Source organism: Pinus tabuliformis, chromosome Q, assembly GCF_031772625.1.
Source record: "Pinus tabuliformis cultivar Carrire ecotype Pingquan chromosome Q, CPIR1, whole genome shotgun sequence".
Taxonomy (NCBI): Eukaryota; Viridiplantae; Streptophyta; class Pinopsida; order Pinales; family Pinaceae; genus Pinus; species Pinus tabuliformis.
This window is the reverse complement of record NC_142296.1, coordinates 531,623,696-531,645,340: the sequence shown is the minus strand read 5'-3', so window position 1 is coordinate 531,645,340 and position 21,645 is coordinate 531,623,696. Positions and strand designations below refer to the sequence as shown.

The following is a 21,645-nucleotide window of genomic DNA, read 5'->3' as shown; positions in this document are numbered from 1 at the left end:
ATAGTGCAGCATCATTAGGATAACTCCGAAATAATCTTCCAACCATCAAATGATCTCCAACCATGTTATCAAGACCTCGTCAAGTGCCATCATCAATTGTGGTCATTCATCAAGAATATGACATCATCAAATGTAGTCCTCCATATGTCATCAAGGGCTTCTAAATACTTGGCACTTGGCACTTCTTAAGACTTGTTCATTAGTGACTTGACATATTAATTGATGACATTCCTATGAAACAAGAGTTATGACATCATCATTTGGAACCAAACATCTCAACAATATTTTCCATCTCGGCTAGTGCCATATTGACATCAATGACAACCTAGATTAACAAGAGGGAGTGTTAAAATTGGGAACTAGGGCCAAAATCCATGTGGGTCATCTTCTTTATGGCTACTGATATTTTTCTTGGATCCCTCTCATCGAGAGGTGTAGGATTGATCTAAAGATCATCCGATTCCAATAAGTATTCATGGAGTTTTGAATTTATTTGTGTTATAAGACAATTCATCAAGGTCGGCCAACAACAAAATTAACCCCACATGTGCTCAACGTTTTAGTATAAAAGGAGATGACTTGAGAGTCATTTCACACACACACTTCTATCTTGATTTCTCTCCACTTGTCTTAGGTTTTAGTGGAAGAGAAATCTAGGAGTGGAAGCCCTAGATGTTGGAGGAAAAGAAGGCAGCCCTAACACTATCAAAGGAGTCCTCACCTATACGTTGGTCAAGAAATAGCCCTATACGCTGATCCATACATAGACGCAGTCAAGGAAGATAATAGCATGCCCTAGCCGCAACATTAGAAGGCTGCCCTAGACAACGTGGAAGGGCTGTATGGACAACGTATCTCTGAGGTAAGTTTAAGGGCTAAACGCAGTTGGTTTAAGGCCTGTTTCAGGGTGAAGGAGGGCCGAGTTCCCTTGCTAGAAGAGCCGCAGTCATAGGATTGATTTGAGGGCAGTTTAGTGACACGTTGGAGCAGTCTTACCTTGCAAATCAGGCCGCAGACTATAGGTGAGTTTCATGATTGTTTTGTGCATGATTTTGGGGTGTATATCTCTGTTTATAGGGCCACAGTGAGGGATTGCTACAGCAGTAGTTGGGAGATGAAGTTTAGGTGGCTGAGAGGCCTAGAAAGGACCTGCTAACCAGGCCGCAGTCATCTCTAAGGACAACGAGGCAAAATAGGGGTATCCCTATACGTTAGGTTTGTTGGTGTGCCCTAACCAGACTGTTACATGCACAGAACCCTCGGCATAAATCAATAGTAGCATGCAACATAATTGAGGGTTGTTTGTGGACTGATATATAGATGCAAGGCGACTAGTACAACAGTGCTAGTAAATAGGACAGCTAGGCTACATGGTGCTGCTAACTAGTGCAGCAAAGTAAATAGGATAGCTGGGATACATGGTGCTGCTAAGATGTTGGGACAACACAATGATGGGAGAGCAATGACATTGTGCATCCGTTGCAGAATGGGACAACAATGACATTGTGCATCTGTGGCAGAATGGGACAACAATGACATTGTGCAGTAGTGGCACAATGGGACAACAAGCATGGACAACATGGTGCAGCATGGCAAGCATGGTGCAGCATGGCAAGCATGGACAACATGGATAGTAGTGGTAAGCATGGTGCTCCAAGCACATGAGACATGCTGTATGACAACATGGTTCAACAACGACACATGGGACAACAGTGCAACATAAGGTGCAATAGTATGATTTTTGCTGCTGCCAACTTTGCATCTGCACTGCAATCCAACTAACAGTCCCTCTCACTGTTGTTGCTATTGTTGCAATTGAGAAGTATCTGAATCAACTTTGTCATTGTGCTGCAAGTGTCTCTTGAGTCTTTGATTGGTACTAGCCTCTGCACTGTCCACTGGGAGACTTGCACTGATGTTCATTTTGCATTGTGACCCCCTTTGCACCCCTCATCATCTAACTGCAACTAGTCTATAATTGTCACTCTAGAACTGACTACACCAACTAACATTGATCCTCCTGCTACTAAATACTGTGGGCCCCTGTGGCAAGGGTATGGTCCCACTGCAAATATCTGGAATTGATCTCCTTGTCACATCTGCACTGGACCCTACCCGAATCTCTGCAACTATGGGACTAAGGCTCTACATCGCCCCACCTCTCTCTTGGAGGTATAACTGCATACATGGGGAAGTCTTCCTCTAGCCAAGAGGAAATATTATTGATCTTCGCGGATGCTGCCGCTTCATCCTACTTCTCCTTATCTTTCTTCCTCTGAGGACATTGCGTACTGTAGTGGCCAAACTTGCCGCCCCTGAATCACTTGATCTTGTACAAATCCTTCTTTTTCTTCTCTCCTTGTGAGCCTTGTACCTGCTTGGGACCTTTTGCTTTCCGTTTCAATGCAAGGGCAACATTTTCTTCCTTTTTCACACCCTTTGATCCTTTGCTGCTACTACTGTTGACGAAGCTCTTTACTAGAGCTCGCCTCATCTCCTCTTGTGTGAGATCTACCCACATCTCATCCTCCCACTCCAAAGTGACATTGTTGAGGGCCAAACACACAAGTTCTGTAGGTGGAGGCAACTCTCCTACCACTGGAAGCTCATCTCGGATATCTTGAATTCTGGTGAGATAGGGAGTGATCCCTTCACCCTTCTACATTCAAACATTCCTCAGCTTTTCCTTCAGGAACATCTTCTGTTGCTTAGAAGGATTCTGATATAGTCCTGTGAGAGCATCCCACATCTCTTTGGCCATATTCTTGACCGCAACATGTGAGACTATATGATCTCGAACTCCATTGAGAATCAACTACTTCGCCTTTGCCATCTCCTTATTGTCATTCATTCGCTGATTTGGATCTGTAGGTACAGTAATAACATTTTTTGCGTACTGCTTCAGACCATATTTGTCTAGCAAAAATGTCATTATGGCTTTCCAGATATAATAGTTCGATGCACCCTCTAATATGTCCTGATCTCGGATTCATGTTGAAGCCATCACTGCAAAAGCTCGACTTGGGACGAAAATCTCTCTTTCACTTGCGCGGCTGCTAGAACTCCTTCCTAGAGTGAGAAAGTCTGCCTAGTCCTACTGCCTACTGCAACTGGAAATTTTGGATTTCAGCAACTAGAAACCCTCTAAGAAAAATTCCCTTTGTGTTTGTAATTTCTCTTCCACTCTACGTTAATTCTGCTCTAGAAAACTACTGCAAAAACAACTACGCCCAAACCGAGAGTTTTCCCTGTGAAAATACTAAGTTGCTGCTCCCTCTACTTGTTGGAATCACTTCCTTGACAAATCGACCCTTCTTGCACTCTACAACTGGAAATTTGACCCCCTGTCCAGCAATTCGCATTGTCTAGCTAGGCACTGCACAACCCCTAGGAAATTCGTACTCTTCCTCCCTTTGAACAACAAATTTATCCCTCTTCGTCTCTGAGCCTCCTATTTTTCAAATTGAGCTCTGATACCATGTGAAAATTTACAAGTCTGTTGTAGCGACTAGAAATTATTCTTTCAATTGATTAATTATTAAGCACTTTATTTGCTACAACAAACAACGAATAAATCACAACTGCAATTTTCACCATAAAAACGCTGCAGAAAATAAAATGCTGGAAATTGAGAAATGCTAGCACAAACAATAAAATCGACACTGTTATTTTTGGACAATTGTCCTCGGAAAACTTAATGCGGGAAAATCAGTGTAACAGTTGAGGGTTTTATTATTATGCAACAACAGAAATTCAAAGTACAATAAAATGGACACCAAACTAGTGATCCTCTTTGAGAGAAATACTAGCAAAATTAGTGAGGGGATTTTACCCTCCTCCACAAGCAATCCTGGCCACAATTGGAAACAGAAAATTACTCCTACTAATCCCTGCGCCAACCTTTTGCGCAGATCTTCCACAGGCCAAACTCACACTCCTCTAGAACTGCTTCTGAATCAGGTGTTCTACTTGTAGTTGCTGCTGGAAGTCACTAGCCAGGGCCTTTTGGAAATATTCTCGGCCTCCGACACCTGAAACAACTTGCCTTTCAACCAAATCAAACTTCCTCTATTAGGCTCTGCGCAAGCCCTTGCACAACCTCCTAGAGAATAAATTCGGCCTCCTCCCACTGCCTCTCTAAAACTAGAAACTTCTCCAGAAATCTGCTAATTTGCTCCTCTGCCACCTGCTACTCGATCACTGGCTCGATCTCTCTGTTGAATCACCTACTACTAGAAAATCGAACTACCTTGATCACTAAGTATCTGAAACTAGTGTCACCTCCATCAGCCCCATCGACCTCCTCTTATAATCTCCAGTTGGATCACCAATGACCACAACTTAATCCTCATCGATGCCTGAGATAATTTCTGAGTTGATCCGTGTGAGTTTCAAGAGAATTCTCACCTTTCTCAATTAATTCCCATTAATTAACCAATTTTCCTAACTTAGGAAAAATTTCAATGATGGTCAATTAATATAATTGAGTTATCTCTAGGTGGAATTTCCAGAAAAGTTTTTTGGGTTTTGGTGATCTCTTGTGTTTTAGCTTCTCCACAAAGTTTGAGACTAGAACACCATTCGATGCTACAAAAACTAACACTCAGTATTTCCAATAGTTTGACTTGTCAAATGTCATTGGCCAATGTCTAATGAAGATTTTGTGTAAAATACTAAGCCAAATAAAAGCCAAAAAGGTTATAGGTGAAGAGTAAATAAAAAGCCAAATAGCCAGAAAAATAAGTAACACCCGAGCTATGCCACCTCATTGAAAAACCTTTACCTCCAAGTCATATGCATTAATAATGCATATATAAAGAAATGACTAAGAAATCAAAGAAAGAAAGAACATATAAAAGATGGGGTAGTGAAACAATGTGCCAAGGTAGTAACTCTAAGTAAAGCTTCCTCTTATAGGTTTACATGTGGAATTAATGAAAATTTTGAGCTCTAGAAAGCTATTTGGACAAGATAGAGGACCTTTACATCATCATACATGATATTAAGCATCAAATTATGAAGTTCCCTTTGCTTTTCCATAAATTATCCATCGCATTTACCTACTTCTAACTTAGTGATCTAGGAAATACCTCTTTTCATATTATTCGTTACATGTAATTAGGCTTAATTTTGTCCTCTTGTGGTAAAACTTAGGCAAATCTTAAAATTATCTTATGTTATGATGTTGTTAGAAGAGATCACTTGGCGTGCATTATTTGATAACTTGTATAAAGGGGTTAGGCTTACCACTATGAGTGGGTGTCTTGCCTTGGGATCTGTGTACCAACATATAGACATGTATATATACATTGGAATCTATGCCATTGGTCTTGGGATTGATGACATTTCTTTGGGATGTGTCATTAAATTGGAATACATGACAGTGCCTTGGATGATGATAGGGACTCCACATCATCTTCAAATTCCACGTGGGCCATTCTTGGAGGGCACACTTGCTTTCATTGACATATATTCCCACACATGCGGCTTATTGTGCCTTGGTGTTCACAGATGTTAGGTTGTTGAGATTGTTGGGGTCAATCATGAGGCTGTTATAGGTTATGATGAGGTGGCTATATTGCACTGGACCATTTCATGAGTTAGTAATGAGGTTGTTGAGGTAGTTATGATCCTATTTGACCACACCTTCATTGGAGCACCTCACTTATTGTGCCACACATGCCAGCTATCATGTCCCCTTTGTTGAAGGGCACATCTCCTTGATTGACTACTCTTCTACACTAAGATTTATTCCTTACTTCATGGAGGTGGTTAGGAGGGCACAATTGTTCTTGGGCCCCATGTTGACCATTCATTTGATAGTTATGAGGTTGTTAGCTCACATTCAGAATGGCACACCACTTGTTGGATTATTTTATTGGCTTAGGATGATTTCAGGCCATGGTTTTGAAGGTGCCTCTTGTGTTTGTCCCTTGCTTAGGACTAAAGGTTGTATTAACACATGGTTTTATATCTAGCATGTGAATTTTCACTCATGGTTTTATGAGGTGCCTTATATAGATGCGGAGGGCTCTTCTTCGTTTGTAACTAGTTGGATAATAAGAGAAAAAATATTTGTCGCATTTTTGGCCTATGTTGTTTGTCTATTTTGGTTTACCTTGAGGGTTTTTCTTGTCTAAGGCTATCAAGCGTGTTTGCACGTAACATGTTTTCTTAGATGAAAGAGCTAGCAAAGGGCCACAAGGGGAGTATATGCCATATTGGCTACGCATTTGCTACTTAGAGGAGCTTTGAAATAACTTTTCCTCCCTACTGGAAACTTGAAGCATCCAAGTATTTATTGGGGAATTTACTAGGTAAACTTAGTGGTTGCCTAGGCTCCTGGGTTTTAAAAGAAGGTTAAAATTTCAAGAGAGACCAAGTGTGACCCTACAACCCAAGTGGAAGTTAGGCATTGGTCTTCTTCAGTTTCTTTGTCACCCACTTTAAACTCTTAATTTTTCCCTTGTACTTTGATGCAATCTAGGGTTGGATTAGATATTATTTGAATTCGATTAAAATTTTCAAGTTCACTAGATTAATACTTTTGTCATCTAGTTAGATTGAACTTGGGTTTGCAAATCATATGCATCTCAAAGCTTACCTTACACAAATTTGCTGTTGTTTCCCTTGGTTATGAACATCATATCATTTAAGAGGAATTTGATTAGATCTTGACGGTTTCAATTCACATAATTTAAGTAGATCTAGCAAATAACTCTCACATTGGACTAAATCAATGCTTTAATCCAGTGTTGATAATATCGGTATTGGGAAAATATCGGCGAGGGTCCGGAAAATATCTTATCGGAAATATCGGCGAAAATATCGGCAAAATATCGGCAAATATCGGAAAGCATAAAAAATGCATAATATATTCATTTTTTTCAGATTTCTAAACATATAAAGCAATAACAACATGAACTAAACACATTGGCACATAAATATGAAGAAAACACTGATATATATATGATGTCAAATAGAAATGATACATCAAACTTCAAAGGCGATACCAAATCCTGCTGATCCCTGATAGTGATAAATTGATAATTGTCCAATCAAGGGCTCAAACAAAAATTAAAATAACATCACATATCCTGCTGATCCCTGATAGTGATAATTGTCCAATCAAGGACTCAAACAAAACAACATCACATATATAAAAGTTTAAAAGTATTTCATCATCATGAGTTATAAACTTATATGTAGCAAAAGTTGCAAAACAAATAAAACTAGCAGCTATCTATCTGAGACCATTGGCCTCTCCCTAGCAGCTTTCTTTCTGTCTTGTTCAGCAATTGCTTCACGAGCTTTTTGTATAACCTCTGCACTAGAAACCATACAAGGCATAACATCTGCATCATATGCAGAGAGTTTAGCCAGATGGTATTTCAATCGTGTAATCCCTCCTGACATCTTGGTCCCACACAAGTTGCATGATATATATGCCTGATTTGCCCCACCAACAGCCTCCCCATACTCCCAAAATGGGTCCAAGGCTTTTGGCATATTTGACATTTGTAGTGAACTAATTCAAACCTAGGGCACAAAAAAAACAAAAAATTGGCATTAAATGAGTATAACTATACAGTGCCCAGCAAACACTCAAGAAACTATTTTAATTTTTAAAGCAACATCTTCATGTTCAGAATTTAAACAACAAAATCAAGCATAAAAAATGCATAATATATTCATTTTTTTCAGATTTTTAAACATATAAAGCAATAACAACATGAAATAAAGTTTAAACACATTGGCACATAAATATGAAGAAAACACTGATATATATGATGTCAAATAGAAATGATATATCAAAGGCGATACCAAATCGTGCTAATCCCTGATAATTGTCCATTCAAGGACTCAAATGTGGAGAACCAATACAAAATAACATCACATATAATAATAAAAGTATCTCATCATCATGAGTTACATGTAGCATAACAAATAAAACTAGCAGCTATCTATCTACTGCCCTCTCCCCCTTTTACGGGAAAACATGATGGGCTGTTTGCCAGGCCTGCCCCTAGTAGTAGAAGGCCCTGACACTGCCTCTGCACCTAATGTCAAATAATGAGTGATAGGCATGGAGCTATGCTCTCCTATATCTATAGCAGATGGTGTTGATGCTGATGCTCCCGCAGTGCCCTCCTCCTCCTGCTCCTCCTGCTCCTCCTCTAAGTGCTGCTGCTCCTCTGACTCCGAGTCCTCCTCTTGCTGCCCCTGCTCTAATGGATCATCTGCCACTGGCTCTAACCATGAAGGTGACTCCTCCAATATGGGCTCCTGAGACTCCACCCTCCACGGAGACAATACATCAATATTGTCTAAGGAAATGGCATCTGGATCCATTGGTGATTCTATTTGCCTCACTCGAAGTCGGATGTTGTAATGCACATACACCAAATCGTTGAGGCGTGCGAACTCCAACCTGTAAGAGTGTCAAAAAAAGTAATGAGTCTTGACTCTTGACTCTTGACACTTGAAGGTCATAAATTAAAAATTAAAAATTACAATAAGTGTAATTGCTCAACTGAAGGCTTGAGTTCAAAGTTATACCTGTTGCGCTTTTTGGCGTGTATTTTCTCAAATACACTCCAATTGCGCTCACACCCTGAAGAGCTACATGTTTGACTCAAGATTCGTATAGCCAAATTTTGCAAATTTGGTACCCTTGCACCATAGCTTCGCCACCAAAGATCTACAACAAAATAATGAAATAAAAAATTCAAAAACTTAAAAGTTAAAAGTTAAAAGTTAAAACATAATTAAATTCAAATTTCTAATTTCTAATGAGTGATGACTTGTCACTTACGTGGCATGAAGAGGGCCCTTTCCTTAATGGCATCATCAAAGCCAAATAGGCCAACACAATCCTGATAATTATGTATCTCGCGGCTGATTTTGCTACGAACCTCAGAATCAGGTACCATCCTCTGAATACAGGAATGGAGCCCTTCCATCACCTCACCATCAAAACGAAAATTGCATTTGTATGCAAATGCAGGGTTGAGGAAGAGTGCTGCTGCATGAATGGGTCGATGAAGCATCCCTGTCCACCGACTATCGATCACATCCCATAACATCATCTGCCTATTAAGGCCAGCAGAACCCTTGTCTGCATAATAGGAACGAATGGCCTCCTTGGCCCTATCCATGCCCTCATACAAATAAGGCATTGCAGGCTTCTCTCCATCCACCAATCTAAGAACCTTTACTATAGGTTCGCTAACTGCACATGCTTCTTGTACTCCACGCCAAAATGTCTCAGAGTACACCATTTTTTCAATGGCTCTCCCATCAGGTCTCCTGCTGTATCTACAAGCACGCCAATCATCAGACACAAACATTTGCTTCAACTCGAACTGACATCGAAGCAAAGACTGAAGAGTAATAAAGGTTGTGGCAAAACGTGTGATGGCAGGACGCCGCAACTCCTTGTTTCTAGTGAACCTCCTCATAAGGCTAAGAACAAAAGCATGGTTATAAATAAACTTGGGGATGCTCCTAGCCATATCAACTGCCTCCTTGATGAAGGAGAGTTTCCCCATATCCTCAAGCAACAAATCAAGACAATGCGCTGCACATGGAGTCCAGAACAATGTGGGATGCCTCTCCATAAGCATTCTGCCGGCAGACACATAATTAGCTGCATTGTCTGTTACGACTTGCACCACATTCTGCACACCAATCTCCTGAATGAACCCATCTAACAACTCACATATCGTTGCTGCATCTTTGATATGTTCTGATGCATCCAATGATTTAATAAACATGGTACCTTTAGGACAATGTACCAAGAAATTTAGAAGGGTCCTACCCTTCCTATCTGTCCAACCATCAGAGTTCCCATGTTTGTTTCAACTCCGCCAATCTAGAGTTGATGTCCTGTTTTTCTGCTTGAAGAATTGGCCCCCGCAACTCCTCATATGTGGCACTTTTGTACCCTGGGCCCACAACAGCAATAGCATCACACATTGGTTGCCAAAATGGATTGGTTTTTGTGATGCTGAGAGGTAAGTCGCTCCAAAAAATACACCTCCCCATGACTCTATCTGCTTCTTCCTTCTCCTTTTTTTTATAAAGCGATTTTATGCCAGGTTGTGCTCCAGCTCCTGTTCGTGGAACAAAAAATGATGACCTCGCATTCACACTAGCAGTAGCGCTAGCATGTGATGGTGTGCCAGTTGTGGAGCCCCTCCCACTACGGCCAGTAGGGCCACTACCCTGAACATCAAAATCAGGAGAAGATATCCCAAAAGATCTACCTGCACGTTCAGCTTTGTTTCTTTCCGCCTCTTCCTTCTTTCTGTCCTTTTCTTCAATTGCCTCAAGAGCTTTTCGTATAAGCTCCGGACTAGAAACTTGACAAATGCCAACATCATGTCCAGTGAGTCTAGCAAGATGGTATTTCAGTCGTGTAACCCCACCTGTCATCTTGTCCCCACACAATTTGCATGAAAGATATGCACGATTTGTCCCACCATCAGGGATCCCATACTCCCAAAATGGGTCCAAGTTTTTTGGCATATTTGTATTTTGTAGTGGGCTAACTCAAAAGGAAACCTACAGCACCAAAAAAAATTTGGAATTAGTAACTTTTTTTTTTTTTTTTTTTTTTTTTTTTTTTTAGCAAAAGGTGGAAAAACCTATCAAACTCAGTTTTGTCAAACCAACAGTGAGGACAGCCATCTCTGGCTGCTATCCGCAAAGGTCAGTTGACACATCACTGTTATCAAGGAAAACCACGCCACCTGAAATAACCCGCTGGTGGTCCGTAAGGGAGCAGACTTTCACTCCTGCCAGATGCCTCTGGGTCTTGGGCCATTAACCTGTTTCCTTACGTCCGAGGAAGACGAGCTCTTAGCCAAGCAGAAGCAGTTTTAGGGCATACTCCAGGCCCATGGAATTAGTAACTTAATAAGTTATTAAGTAATATATAACCCTTGTTTTTTTAATATATAAATTTATAAAATTCTGAAGAAAATGAAAAATGGGGCTTCTACAACATCAATTCATTCAACAATTGAATAACTGCCTTCATGCCAAATGCTGCAAATAAAAATGGAGAGTGTAACCTGGAAAATGTCCTACTTTGAATTTCCTAAATAGCAAAGAGACATAGAGCCTGCCAATCTTCTTATGGATCTCAGTGACTGAAAATTATATACTCAAGCAATGGTAAGATGTCATGGAGAAACTGAACTTCATTCTAAATGCATGAAGAAAGGACGAACATAGAACAAGCACAACAATAGACAAAGCTGCAATAACTTCCAGAACACCTGAGTGGATGTTTCATAGAACAAGCACAAGTTTAAATGCAGATTCAGGTTCAACACAATAGGTTGGCTACTTGAGGTCAACTTCCTCTTAAAAAATCATGACATTTCATGAGCTAGAAAATTGTATAAATAATAAAACACAGTTGTAAAATGTAAACCAGCGTTTGTATATATACCAATGGAAAACATGCTACAGCAAGTTCAACATTGAAGAGGGTACAACTATATATATTATATATATATATATATATATCAACATTTAAATTCAGGGAGTCTGGTTATAGAATAGCACCAGGATGGCAGTCAGGAACTCAGTCTACTGTAGGTAAATAATACGCAGCTTAGCCTTTAATAACTCATCCCTTTTACTAGTCCCTTGACAGTCCACAAATAGAGGTACTTCTGATGATAGGCACCACCACCTAGCAAATAAACTCAGCTACACGCACAGGCTGATTGTGACTGATAACTTGACCCTTCCAGGAATATTTGACACACGAAATGCTCAGCAGAAATCGACCCACAAAGATGAATCACTATGCAGCAGTAAGGCAGTTTCATTCTTCGTGGATTCCTGATGGTTATAATATATATAGTGGTAGGCTGGTAGCGGTGATTAAAAGTTAAAACGAAGTTATGTGATATGTATTATGAAGTTTGAAACTTTGAAGTTTGAAACTTTGAAGTTTGAACTATATGCACATTGCAACATGTTATAAAACTGAAACACAGTTGTAAACCAGCGGCACTGAAGTTGACTGTTGAACAGTGAAGACGTCGGACGATGTCGGATTCAATGTGAACGATTGAAGATTCATACCTTAAGTTTTAAGCACCGGGTAAACCCTCCTTCGCAGCACAGACCGCCACCGGTTCCGTCTCACTCTCCAGCTCGCACGAAAACAAAGTGACGGGCATCGAAAACACAATAACCATTTTATAATTCGTTTTTAACCTAACCTGGCGATATTTCCTGTCGTAGCGCGATTTTTACGAAAATATCGGCGAAATTTCGGAATTCTCGCGAGAAATTGAAAACATGAAAATATCGCGATTTTTCGTAGCCGATATTTCGTATCGCCGAAAATATCGCGATATTTGCGAATATCGCCGATATTTCGGCAATATTATCAACACTGCTTTAATCAACCAAACATGGCCTCATTCGCAATCCAAAGTATATAAAACTATGACTAGGGATCAATACCCCTTAAGTGTATGGCATTTTTAGTTGCCTCTAAACAATTAACCACGAGGGTCATCATAGCCGATTTGAGGGTTTCATATTTTAATATTGCTGGAAATTGCTAGTTCAAGGGATAGATTTGAAGTCTCATTAGAAGATGTGTTCAACATCCTCTGCCCTCCCCCAACAAATGGACTGTGCAGTGGAATCCCCTCAATGGTGGTCACTCCTTGAAGGATGTCATCTACCATTGCATGGGCCCTGTTACCCACCATTTTGTGGGTGATATCTCTAGGAGAAATTTTTTCTCCAAGATGATCCTCAGCTGGCAGCCAGTAGCCCCTCACAGCCACCAATTAGCTTTTTGTGCCATTTCTCCGCCACCTGACGCAGCGATGTGGTCCCTCACCCATTTGTCATGATCGTATGTTTGAAGGTGGGCCTCCTAAACCTAAAGGTATGCCTTGTCATTTGGTAATTGAGTATTGTAGTTTACTTATCATGGAAACTTTTGGGCATGGATTAATGGGGGGATTCAGCGGAAAGAGTGGGCTAGGTCTGTGCTCTTGTCCCCTAGACCTCTTTTGGATGTTAACCTTGGACCCTAGTCCCGTGGGATCTCTTTTACTGACCTTTGGGCTTTAGGGATGGTACTACATGGGAAACCCTGATTTTGGTTGCGTGGTCCCGCTCCCTCATCCACATATATCACTCCCCTTCTGCTCATTATAACCCCATTCATCATTCCTCCCACCTGGGTCCACATTCCTCCACTAGGTCCACAAAGGGTTAGCCTTCCCCTCCCTTTGCCCACACCCTGGGTCGGGCCTGAAACGATGCCCAGAGGTTGATGCAGCTAAAAAGAAAAGAAAAAACATAATTGGCCACATTCAACAGGAAAATGTAGCACAAAATGCAAAAGATGGCCGGGACAAACACATTTAGCATATGGGCAAAAGCCAATACATGAGCTCTACCCCATTTCCATGGCCATCACCCTGGTTCCTATAGGCCCTAGATGAGCCTCCTCTATCATTCAGGAACCCATGATTGTCCCAACCCCTGGTGGGCAATGAACCGCCCCACCTTAAAGGGGGTATCCATTGCTATACTTTACAGATCATGCTCTTACTCCTTGAGCCCCGAGTAGTTAACCAAAGAAAAATCATAAAAGCAAAAGGCATATGAAGAAGGGTTGAAAATGTTGAAGTTTCTAAGTCTACTTAGTTAGAAACCCTCCATGCACTTTATTTAATTTATTCCTACCTACTTGTTATGTTACTTAACAAGTTATTTACAATGTAAATACTGAAAATAAACACTGGTGCATGCTCAACATATTACAGATCAACAACTAAAGGAAACAGAAACAATCACACCATATGACACCATTATTTTTGGACCAATGTCCTCGGAAAAACCCACTGTGGGAAAACCGGTGCAACTATCTAAGGGTTTTCTTATTAAGCAATATCATAGTACAACCTGTGTGTCGAAACTACCCTACCCAACAAAGAAAATTTTCTTAGCAGTAATACCTCTCAGTTTCTAACAAATCCCTTGGCTGAAACCCCAGATAATCCTTCCGGCAACTCCTCAGCACCAATCTGCCCCAAAAACTCCAACGTCAGCCTCTCTCTAGACTGCGTCAACCCCTCTTTGCCTAACGCTAGCCCTGTGTCACCCCGGATGGGTCTGCGTCAACCTTAAGAGGCCCTGTGTCAGCCCTCTGGTCCTCTGCGTCAGCAACACTGGCCTCTCTGAGGCTCTGCACAGCTCCCAGCTGCCTCTGCGTGGCCCTGCGTGAGCCTTGGCTGGCTCTGCGTCACTCTCCCCGGCTACTGCGCTGCTCTCCCGACACTATCTCTGCCTCTCTGTCTCTCTGTACTCAATGCCCCTCAGCTGCAACTCTCGATCACTAATTCTATCTCTCTTAGCAAACCCCGCTCTAGAGAATAGAATGATTAATCACTCTGGTGTACCCTCCGAGCAACCCTCAAGCCTCCTCTTATACTTTTCCTATTGAAATATCAATGGCCGAGATTAAGTCCCTAATCAATGGCTAAGATTAGATCTGGCTTGATCCATGTCTTTTGGACCATTCTAACACAGTTTCATATTAATACACATTAATATTTTACTTTTCCTAAACTTAGACTTAGGGACTCCATTAAAAATATTAATTATTTTAATATCTCCTGAATTGTTTAGAATCTTCCCAAACCCTTTTTGGGTATTGGAGATCTCATGTGCCCCAACCTCTCCACCAAATTTCGTGGCTAGAGCACATCTGATGCGACCCCAAATCAACAAAAAAATCAAGGTCGGGGTAGGTCATGTACCACGATCTCTCCCTCCTATACATTATATACGCAGGTGTGGGCTTCCCCTTTATTAACTATCCTTGTACCTTGGCATGTGACCTAGGATTGCTCCCTCCATCCCCTACTCTGTTCCATCACTTTATAACATGCCACCACCATTTGAAGGAGGTACCTTGGACATATCATTCCCTTTAAAAGTAAAAACCACCTAATAGGGTACTTGGTTAACCCCCTTGGAGCTTGGAGACATTAACACATGCCAAAGCCCACTATGGAAGGGCATGCCATTATGAAGTGGCTACCTGTTATTCATGGTTTGTAAGCTCTTTAATTCGATTTCTTTGAATGACTTGTTGTATTGGAAGGCAAGGGGTCTTAACCAGTGTTTTACGAAACGGCCGAACCGAAACGGAAACGGCCGTTTCTGACCGTTTCATTGCCAATTTTATTGACCCGGCCCTTGACCCGGCTCGGCTGACCGAGTCAGCTATGACTCGGTCAACCCGGCCGGGTCCGTATTGACTCGGCCGAGTCATGGAAAGACGGCTGGGCAGCGTTTTTAAAAAAAAAAAATCAATTTTTTGCTGATCTTTGGTAAAGTTAGTTAGGGTTTGTGGATTCTAAATGGTTATTGTAATTTGTTAAATGCTTTTGGGGTCCATTTCCCCCTCCCAAACTCTATTTAAGACAGCCAAATGCTCTCATTTCACTCACAGCAGTCTTATGCATTTGAGTGAGAGTCTTCTTTGAGAGTTAGTGAGCAGTTCTTGAGCTTGTTTTGGAGCAGCAGTGAGGAGTCTTGGAGGAGCATTGTAGCTGGAGTGAGGAGCTTCTTGGGCAGCCATTTGGAGCAGCATTGAGGAGCTGATTTTTGGAGCAAGCTTGAGGAGGCAGTTTGTGCCTGGAGGTATTTTTTTCCACCTCTATAAATCTGTTTTTACTTAGTAAATTTTAGGTGCATATCAAGATAGCTTAGAGAGTGTTTTTAGTCAAATAAATGAACATTGAATCAATTTTTTTTTTTTTTTTTCATTTTCAGATTGTTTTCCTAGTCAAAAAATGGCACCTAGAGCAAAAGATCCTGCTTGGGCATATGTTGAAATGGTTGATAGTGAGATGTGTTGCAAGTTTTGCCATAGGAAAATTAAGTCAGGTCCTGGGGGGATTAATAGGCTGAAACAACACTTGGCAGGGATTAAAGGCAATATTACTGCATGTAAATCTGAGGAAATTGGGGAGATTAGAAAGAATTTGTTGGAAAGCTTTGAAAAATTTAATGCAGAAAAGACTAGGCAAAAAGAGATACAGGCTGAAATTGGTAGGAAGAGGGAGATACAAAGAATGATGGCTGCCAACCCCCACTATGAGTTTGAGGGTTCTTCCTCTATCCCTCAAACTGATGCATCAAACCCTTTCCGTTATGTTCCTCCCTCTTTTGCTTCTGTTCAAGATAAGGGAAAGGGTAGAATGAAGGGTGATGGGACTATCAAAAGTTTTTTCACTCACTCAGGCTCCTCTCCATCAGATGCACATGGTCCTGAAGTTGGTAATAGTAAAGGTCTTGCTCAGCCCACTTTAGATGACCATTGGAAGAAAGAATTGAGGGAGACTGCTTGTGACTACATAGCTAGATGGTGGTATGATGCTGATATCCCCTTTAATGCTGCTCGTTCACCATATTATGAGCCTATGTTTGAGGCCATACATGCTGCTGGAAAAGGCTTCAAAGGCCCTACTATGCAAGAGCTAAGGGGGTTTCGTTTGCAGAAAGAAATTCAATCAATTAATGAGTATTTGCAAGATTTCAAGGAATCATGGGCAAGAACAGGGTGTACCATCATGTCAGATGGATGGACTGATCAAAGAAACCGTACCATCATAAACTTTCTTGCCTTCTGCCCACAGGGAACCATGTTTTTAAAATCAGTTGATGCATCTAATAAGGTAAAAGATGGCCACTTGTTGTTTCAGCTATTGGATGAGGTTATTCAGGATGTGGGGGTGGCTAATGTTGTTCAAATCATCACAGACAATGCCTCTAACTATGTTCTTGCTGGTAGACTGTTAGAGGAAAAACACAAGACCATCTTTTGGACCCCATGCGCTGCACATTGCATAGACCTCATGCTTGAGGATATTGGAAAATTAGATTGGGTCAGAAACACTGTAGATAATGCCAATAGCATAACAAAATTTATCTACAATCATACACTGGTTTTGAGTCTCATGAGGAAACACACTGGAGGCAAGGATATCATTAGGCCTGCCATCACTAGATTTGCTACACATTTTTTGACATTGCAATCTATGCTTTCCCAACATAGAAACTTGCAAAAGATGTTTTCCAGTGATGAATGGAATCAAAGCAGTTGGTCTAACAAACCAGAAGGCAGAGAATTGAAAAGGAAAGTCCATGATGAAACTTTTTGGAGAAAGGCAGCAGAGATTGTGAAGCTTGCTGAGCCACTAGTTAAGGTGTTGCGGTTGGTGGATGGGGAAAGGTTGGCTATGGGCTTCATTTATGAGGCTATGGATCAAGCAAAGGAGCAAATAAAGACAGCATACAAGGATAGAGTGGCAAAGTATGGGCCCATTTGGGCAATCATTGATGAAAGATGGAACAATCAACTCCATCGCCCTATACATGCAGCTGGGTATTTTTTGAACCCACAGTATCATTATAAAGCTAAGGAGTCAGGAGCTTTGAGGGGGGAGGTCAGAGATGGACTGGTTGATTGCATTGAGCGCATGGTCCCATCGGAGTCTGATCAGCTGCTGATACATCAACAGGTCACATCCTTCAGCAATGCAACAGGTACCTTTGGGAAGAACCTAGCAAAGATTGCAAGAGAAGCAGATGAGCCAGGTAAACAAAAATTTCAATTTTCAATTTCTTAATGGTTTTACAGTTTTACTTTTTTTATTAAAGACTAAAGTTTGTTAAATCATTTATAATTTGAAAGTTAGATATAATTTGTAATTTTGTTGAGCTTCAGCCTTCATCTAACTCATAATTCATTACACTCCTATGTTTTTTGCAGCACAATGGTGGGAGGCCTTTGGTGGCCAGTGCCCTGAATTGCAAAGGTTTGCAATTCGTATTTTGAGTCAAACTTGCAGTGCATCTGGGTGTGAGCGCAATTGGTCTGTATTTGAGAGGATTCACACAAAGAAGAGAAACCGTTTGGAGCAAAAACGGTTGAATGATCTAGTTTTTGTCCAATACAACCTTCGGTTCAGACGGAACCAATTGCTGAACAAAAGACCTGATTCAGATCCCATTGTGTTGGAAGACATTGACCCAACATCAGATTGGGTAGTGGAGAGTCGTCTACCAGAGTTTGATCCTGATGAGGATCTTGAATCACTTGATGTTGGAGATCCATTGCAGCATGTTCAGTTGAATGCAGATCCCAATCCACCAGCCTCAGTCTCACAGCCAGCTAGTAGGACTCCAGTTGTAGGTGCTTCCTCTGCTCAGCCACGACAGAAGCGCAGCCGCATTTGTACTCTATCTCAGCTTGCATCTGCTGCACAGCCTAGTGGTACTGGCACCACTTCTACAGTTGCAGTTGGAGACGATGATGATGAGGAGGAGCCATGGGGCCCCTTGTCTGACTCTGATGATGATGATCCAGAGATTGGTGGAGATGATCTTGGCTCCTCTGGCAGTAGCTACTAGCCTCCTTGGTTATTTGTATTTTGTTTTGACTCTTGAGTCTTTGATCATGTATGACAGACTACAGTTGACTATGTATTTAGTTTTACTATTGCCATTGGGTACACCGTACCATTTTGATATAATGGATTGGTTCATGAGCCTACTTTGATCATATGTTGTCTTCCATGTATATTATAATGTTGTGTGTTTGGAAACTTGAATGAAAATCTTTAAAATTATGTTTAAAATATTTAAAATTATGTTTTTTTATAAAAAAAATAAATATTTAATGTATTTTTTACAACGACCGAGTCATTGAAATCGAGCCGGCCGAGTCATTACCGAGTCCGAGTCGATCCTCGGCCGAGTCCGAGTCCGAGTTGTAAAACATTGGTCTTAACTCTCCAAAAGGCTACATTGGCACATGTAGGGTGTGTGTAGATAGTATTGGCACATGTAGGGTGTGTGTAGACACTTGTGGGCCTCCACAACAGTAGACAACATTCTATGGATCCCCAAAGATGTTCAGAGATTGCTCGAGTTTTATCTCTTGGACGAGGAAGATGCACCTGGTTCACCATGCCTAGCCGGCTCCATAGTTGCATCATGCACTTGGCAGAGGATCTAAGACTTGTATGATGATATGGCATCACTTACACCATCATCCAAGCCCTTGCAGATGGTCTACAAGCACCTTCGATCTATTTGGAGACCCATGATGTTACTTGTGTGCCCCCACACCCATTGAGAGCACTACAGGTTTACTATTTGGAGAACAAGGGGCCAACCCCTTGTCCACTACTTTTGGGAGTCCTATTTCACATTTTTGGCACCTATGGACTTCATCGGTCCTCCTCTAAGGCCCAACGACATGTACGATTGATCATTCGACTTCTTGAAAGGCTTATTCTTTTTCTTATGAGCTAGTTTGGTGGGCTTGTCACCAAAAGTTAGTTATGTTGTACATTATTTTATTTTAGGGGCTAATTAGGCCTAATTAGCTAAATCGAACTCATTAAAGTATATAAATAAAAGTGATGTGAATTCATTTTAGCATCATCACTTGGATTGGACTTGTATCTCTCTAAAGAACTTCGTTATCCTTCTTGGAGGACGAATTTTGGAGCATAGAATGAATTTTGATGTTTGGATTATTTTCTCGTCTTAGAGCTTCTTGATTGGCAAACTCATGATGGTTGGATATACTCTTAATACATGTAAGTGCAAGTTAATGCTATTTTCTCTTTCAATTTTTGTCACGTACATTGTTGTTGGGATTTTGCTATACTAGGGCTAATTTACTGCATCCATTTATGCGAAGTTGTGGAAATTCGGTTTCTAGATAGTGATGCTTCATGTATGGACCATTTATTATGAATGAATGTTCCTAGAGATGCTTCTTCTTTGAAATTCATATTGATAAGCCATCAATTTTGCAAAACGAAGTATAAAGCTCTTGACGCTGTTTTTGCTGCTGCCCTAATGCTATGTGAAGTTGTCTTTGAGGCCTCCTTGATATAGAAAATTCAATACACATAGTCACAATTACAGTATTACTCGACTCCAAATCTCCCCAAAGGACTAGGCATTAGTCCACCATAGAAGTGATCACCTTCAACTTATTTTATTTCTCTCACCTTTCTTTTCTAGGTCTAGCCCTCTAGGAATTCTAGGGCATCATTTATCTTGCAAACCACTACTGAAAAAATTCAATCTCTTGGCATCCTCTGTGCTAGGGTTTCTCCTAGGCACCATCCAATTTTGAAGCAATTCCGACAGTGGGATTGTGAGATACCTCAAGCCCTAGCCTCAAGATCAATCTTGCCCTTGGTTTCCTTAGGCTAAAGACCTCATTGGGATCCTCACATTGTCTTGCACTAAAAATTCTTCCTTTGATCCCTTTCTCCCTCCGAAATAGGTCAAGCATATCCTCAGTTGCTAATCCCTCCCCCCTTGACCTAACCCCGAATCCACTTGGTCTCGTGTGGTCCCATACGCTATTAAGGATAATCCTTCAAGGATCACTTGGAATCCAAGCTTTCACAAGAATCTCATGGCCTAGGGACCTCGACTATAAGATATATACCCTAAACCTAAACTTTGAAATTCATCTTAAGCCCTTCCTTGAGAGCTTACAACCTTGCCTTCCCAAAGCAAACAAGCCATATATTTGAGGCTCTCTTCTGAATAGGCTTCCAGGATCACCCCTCACCCTATCGTTGGTCCATCTATTTCGTGATCCTTATCATAACGAGTCCTCTCCCATTGGTGAAAGTCCATAAAGAGCAGGGAGCCTTGGCCCAGGTGACAGTGGGCTATTGATCCATTGTTGCCCTTAGCCTAGTAGTAGCCCTTCAAGGATCCCCAACCCTTGCTAGTTTGAGTGGTAACATGCCCTTTTACAGTGGTTGACGTCTCCAACAATTAGCCCACATCTTGGTCCTTTGTTCCCTTTGGCCATCTAGAACATGATTTCACATCAACTCTGTCTTTCACACAGCATTGAGATCTTCAGCCTCTAGCCTTATTATTGTACCATTGGTTTTACACTATCCACTATCTTATCTTTTTGCTAGACTTCTGGGTTATAACTGTTATCTAGGTATTTAGTATGTTTCCTTCTTTTCATTGATATGGGAGTTGCTTTCACACTCCCGCAGCATTTAAACTGGATATACCTGTTAGCCTCCACTTTTGTGGTCATTTGTTGGACATTAATAAGACTATCTTATCTTATTTGATAGAAAAGAGAGAACTTGCTTGGATGGTTATACTTGGTTTTTGGTGACTATGAAATCTAATTTGGCAGTTTTGATCTGCAATTATAGACTATGAAAATCTGTGGTTTTGGAGTTTCTGCATGGTTCTAACTGTCAATAGCCAGCAATCTGTGGATCATTCTGCCCATAAACATTTCTTTTTAGTTAGAAGAAAATTGTTTATAGCGGAATAAAAATCTCTTCTTTGAGTGCCTTTAAAACAAGTTGTTCAAAGCACCAGAGGTGGAGGATGTTGGAGTTTAAATATGTTTGGTTATGGTGATAAGCTAAGTCACATGACACGAGGACACAGAGGACACGTTTTATATATATATATATATATATATATATATATAATGATCCATATTAAATTGTAGGCTGCAGCTTATCTAATCAAATTAAAATATAATTACTTCAAAGTTCATAGTTC

General features: G+C 40.9%; 2 protein-coding genes across 2 annotated transcripts in view; one reads left to right on the top strand and one right to left on the bottom strand.

The window, feature by feature from the left end:
• Nucleotides 1-21,645, top strand: part of LOC149220545 (uncharacterized) — a 246,597-nt gene that overhangs the window by 159,452 nt on the left and 65,500 nt on the right.
• On the bottom strand, nt 7,739-8,859 carry LOC149220546 (uncharacterized). Its single transcript, XM_089382824.1, has 2 exons — nt 8,560-8,859; nt 7,739-8,431 (listed from the first exon to the last, which is right to left on the bottom strand). The coding sequence occupies exon 2, from the start codon at nt 8,350-8,352 to the stop codon at nt 7,969-7,971; it is 384 nt and encodes a 127-aa protein (XP_089238950.1). The 5' UTR covers nt 8,353-8,431; nt 8,560-8,859; the 3' UTR covers nt 7,739-7,968.

What these genes read in the sequence shown, in the direction of transcription:
- LOC149220546 (XM_089382824.1), bottom strand. Translation starts at nt 8,352, where the DNA reads ATGGATCCAGATGCCATTTCCTTAGACAATATTGATGTATTGTCTCCG.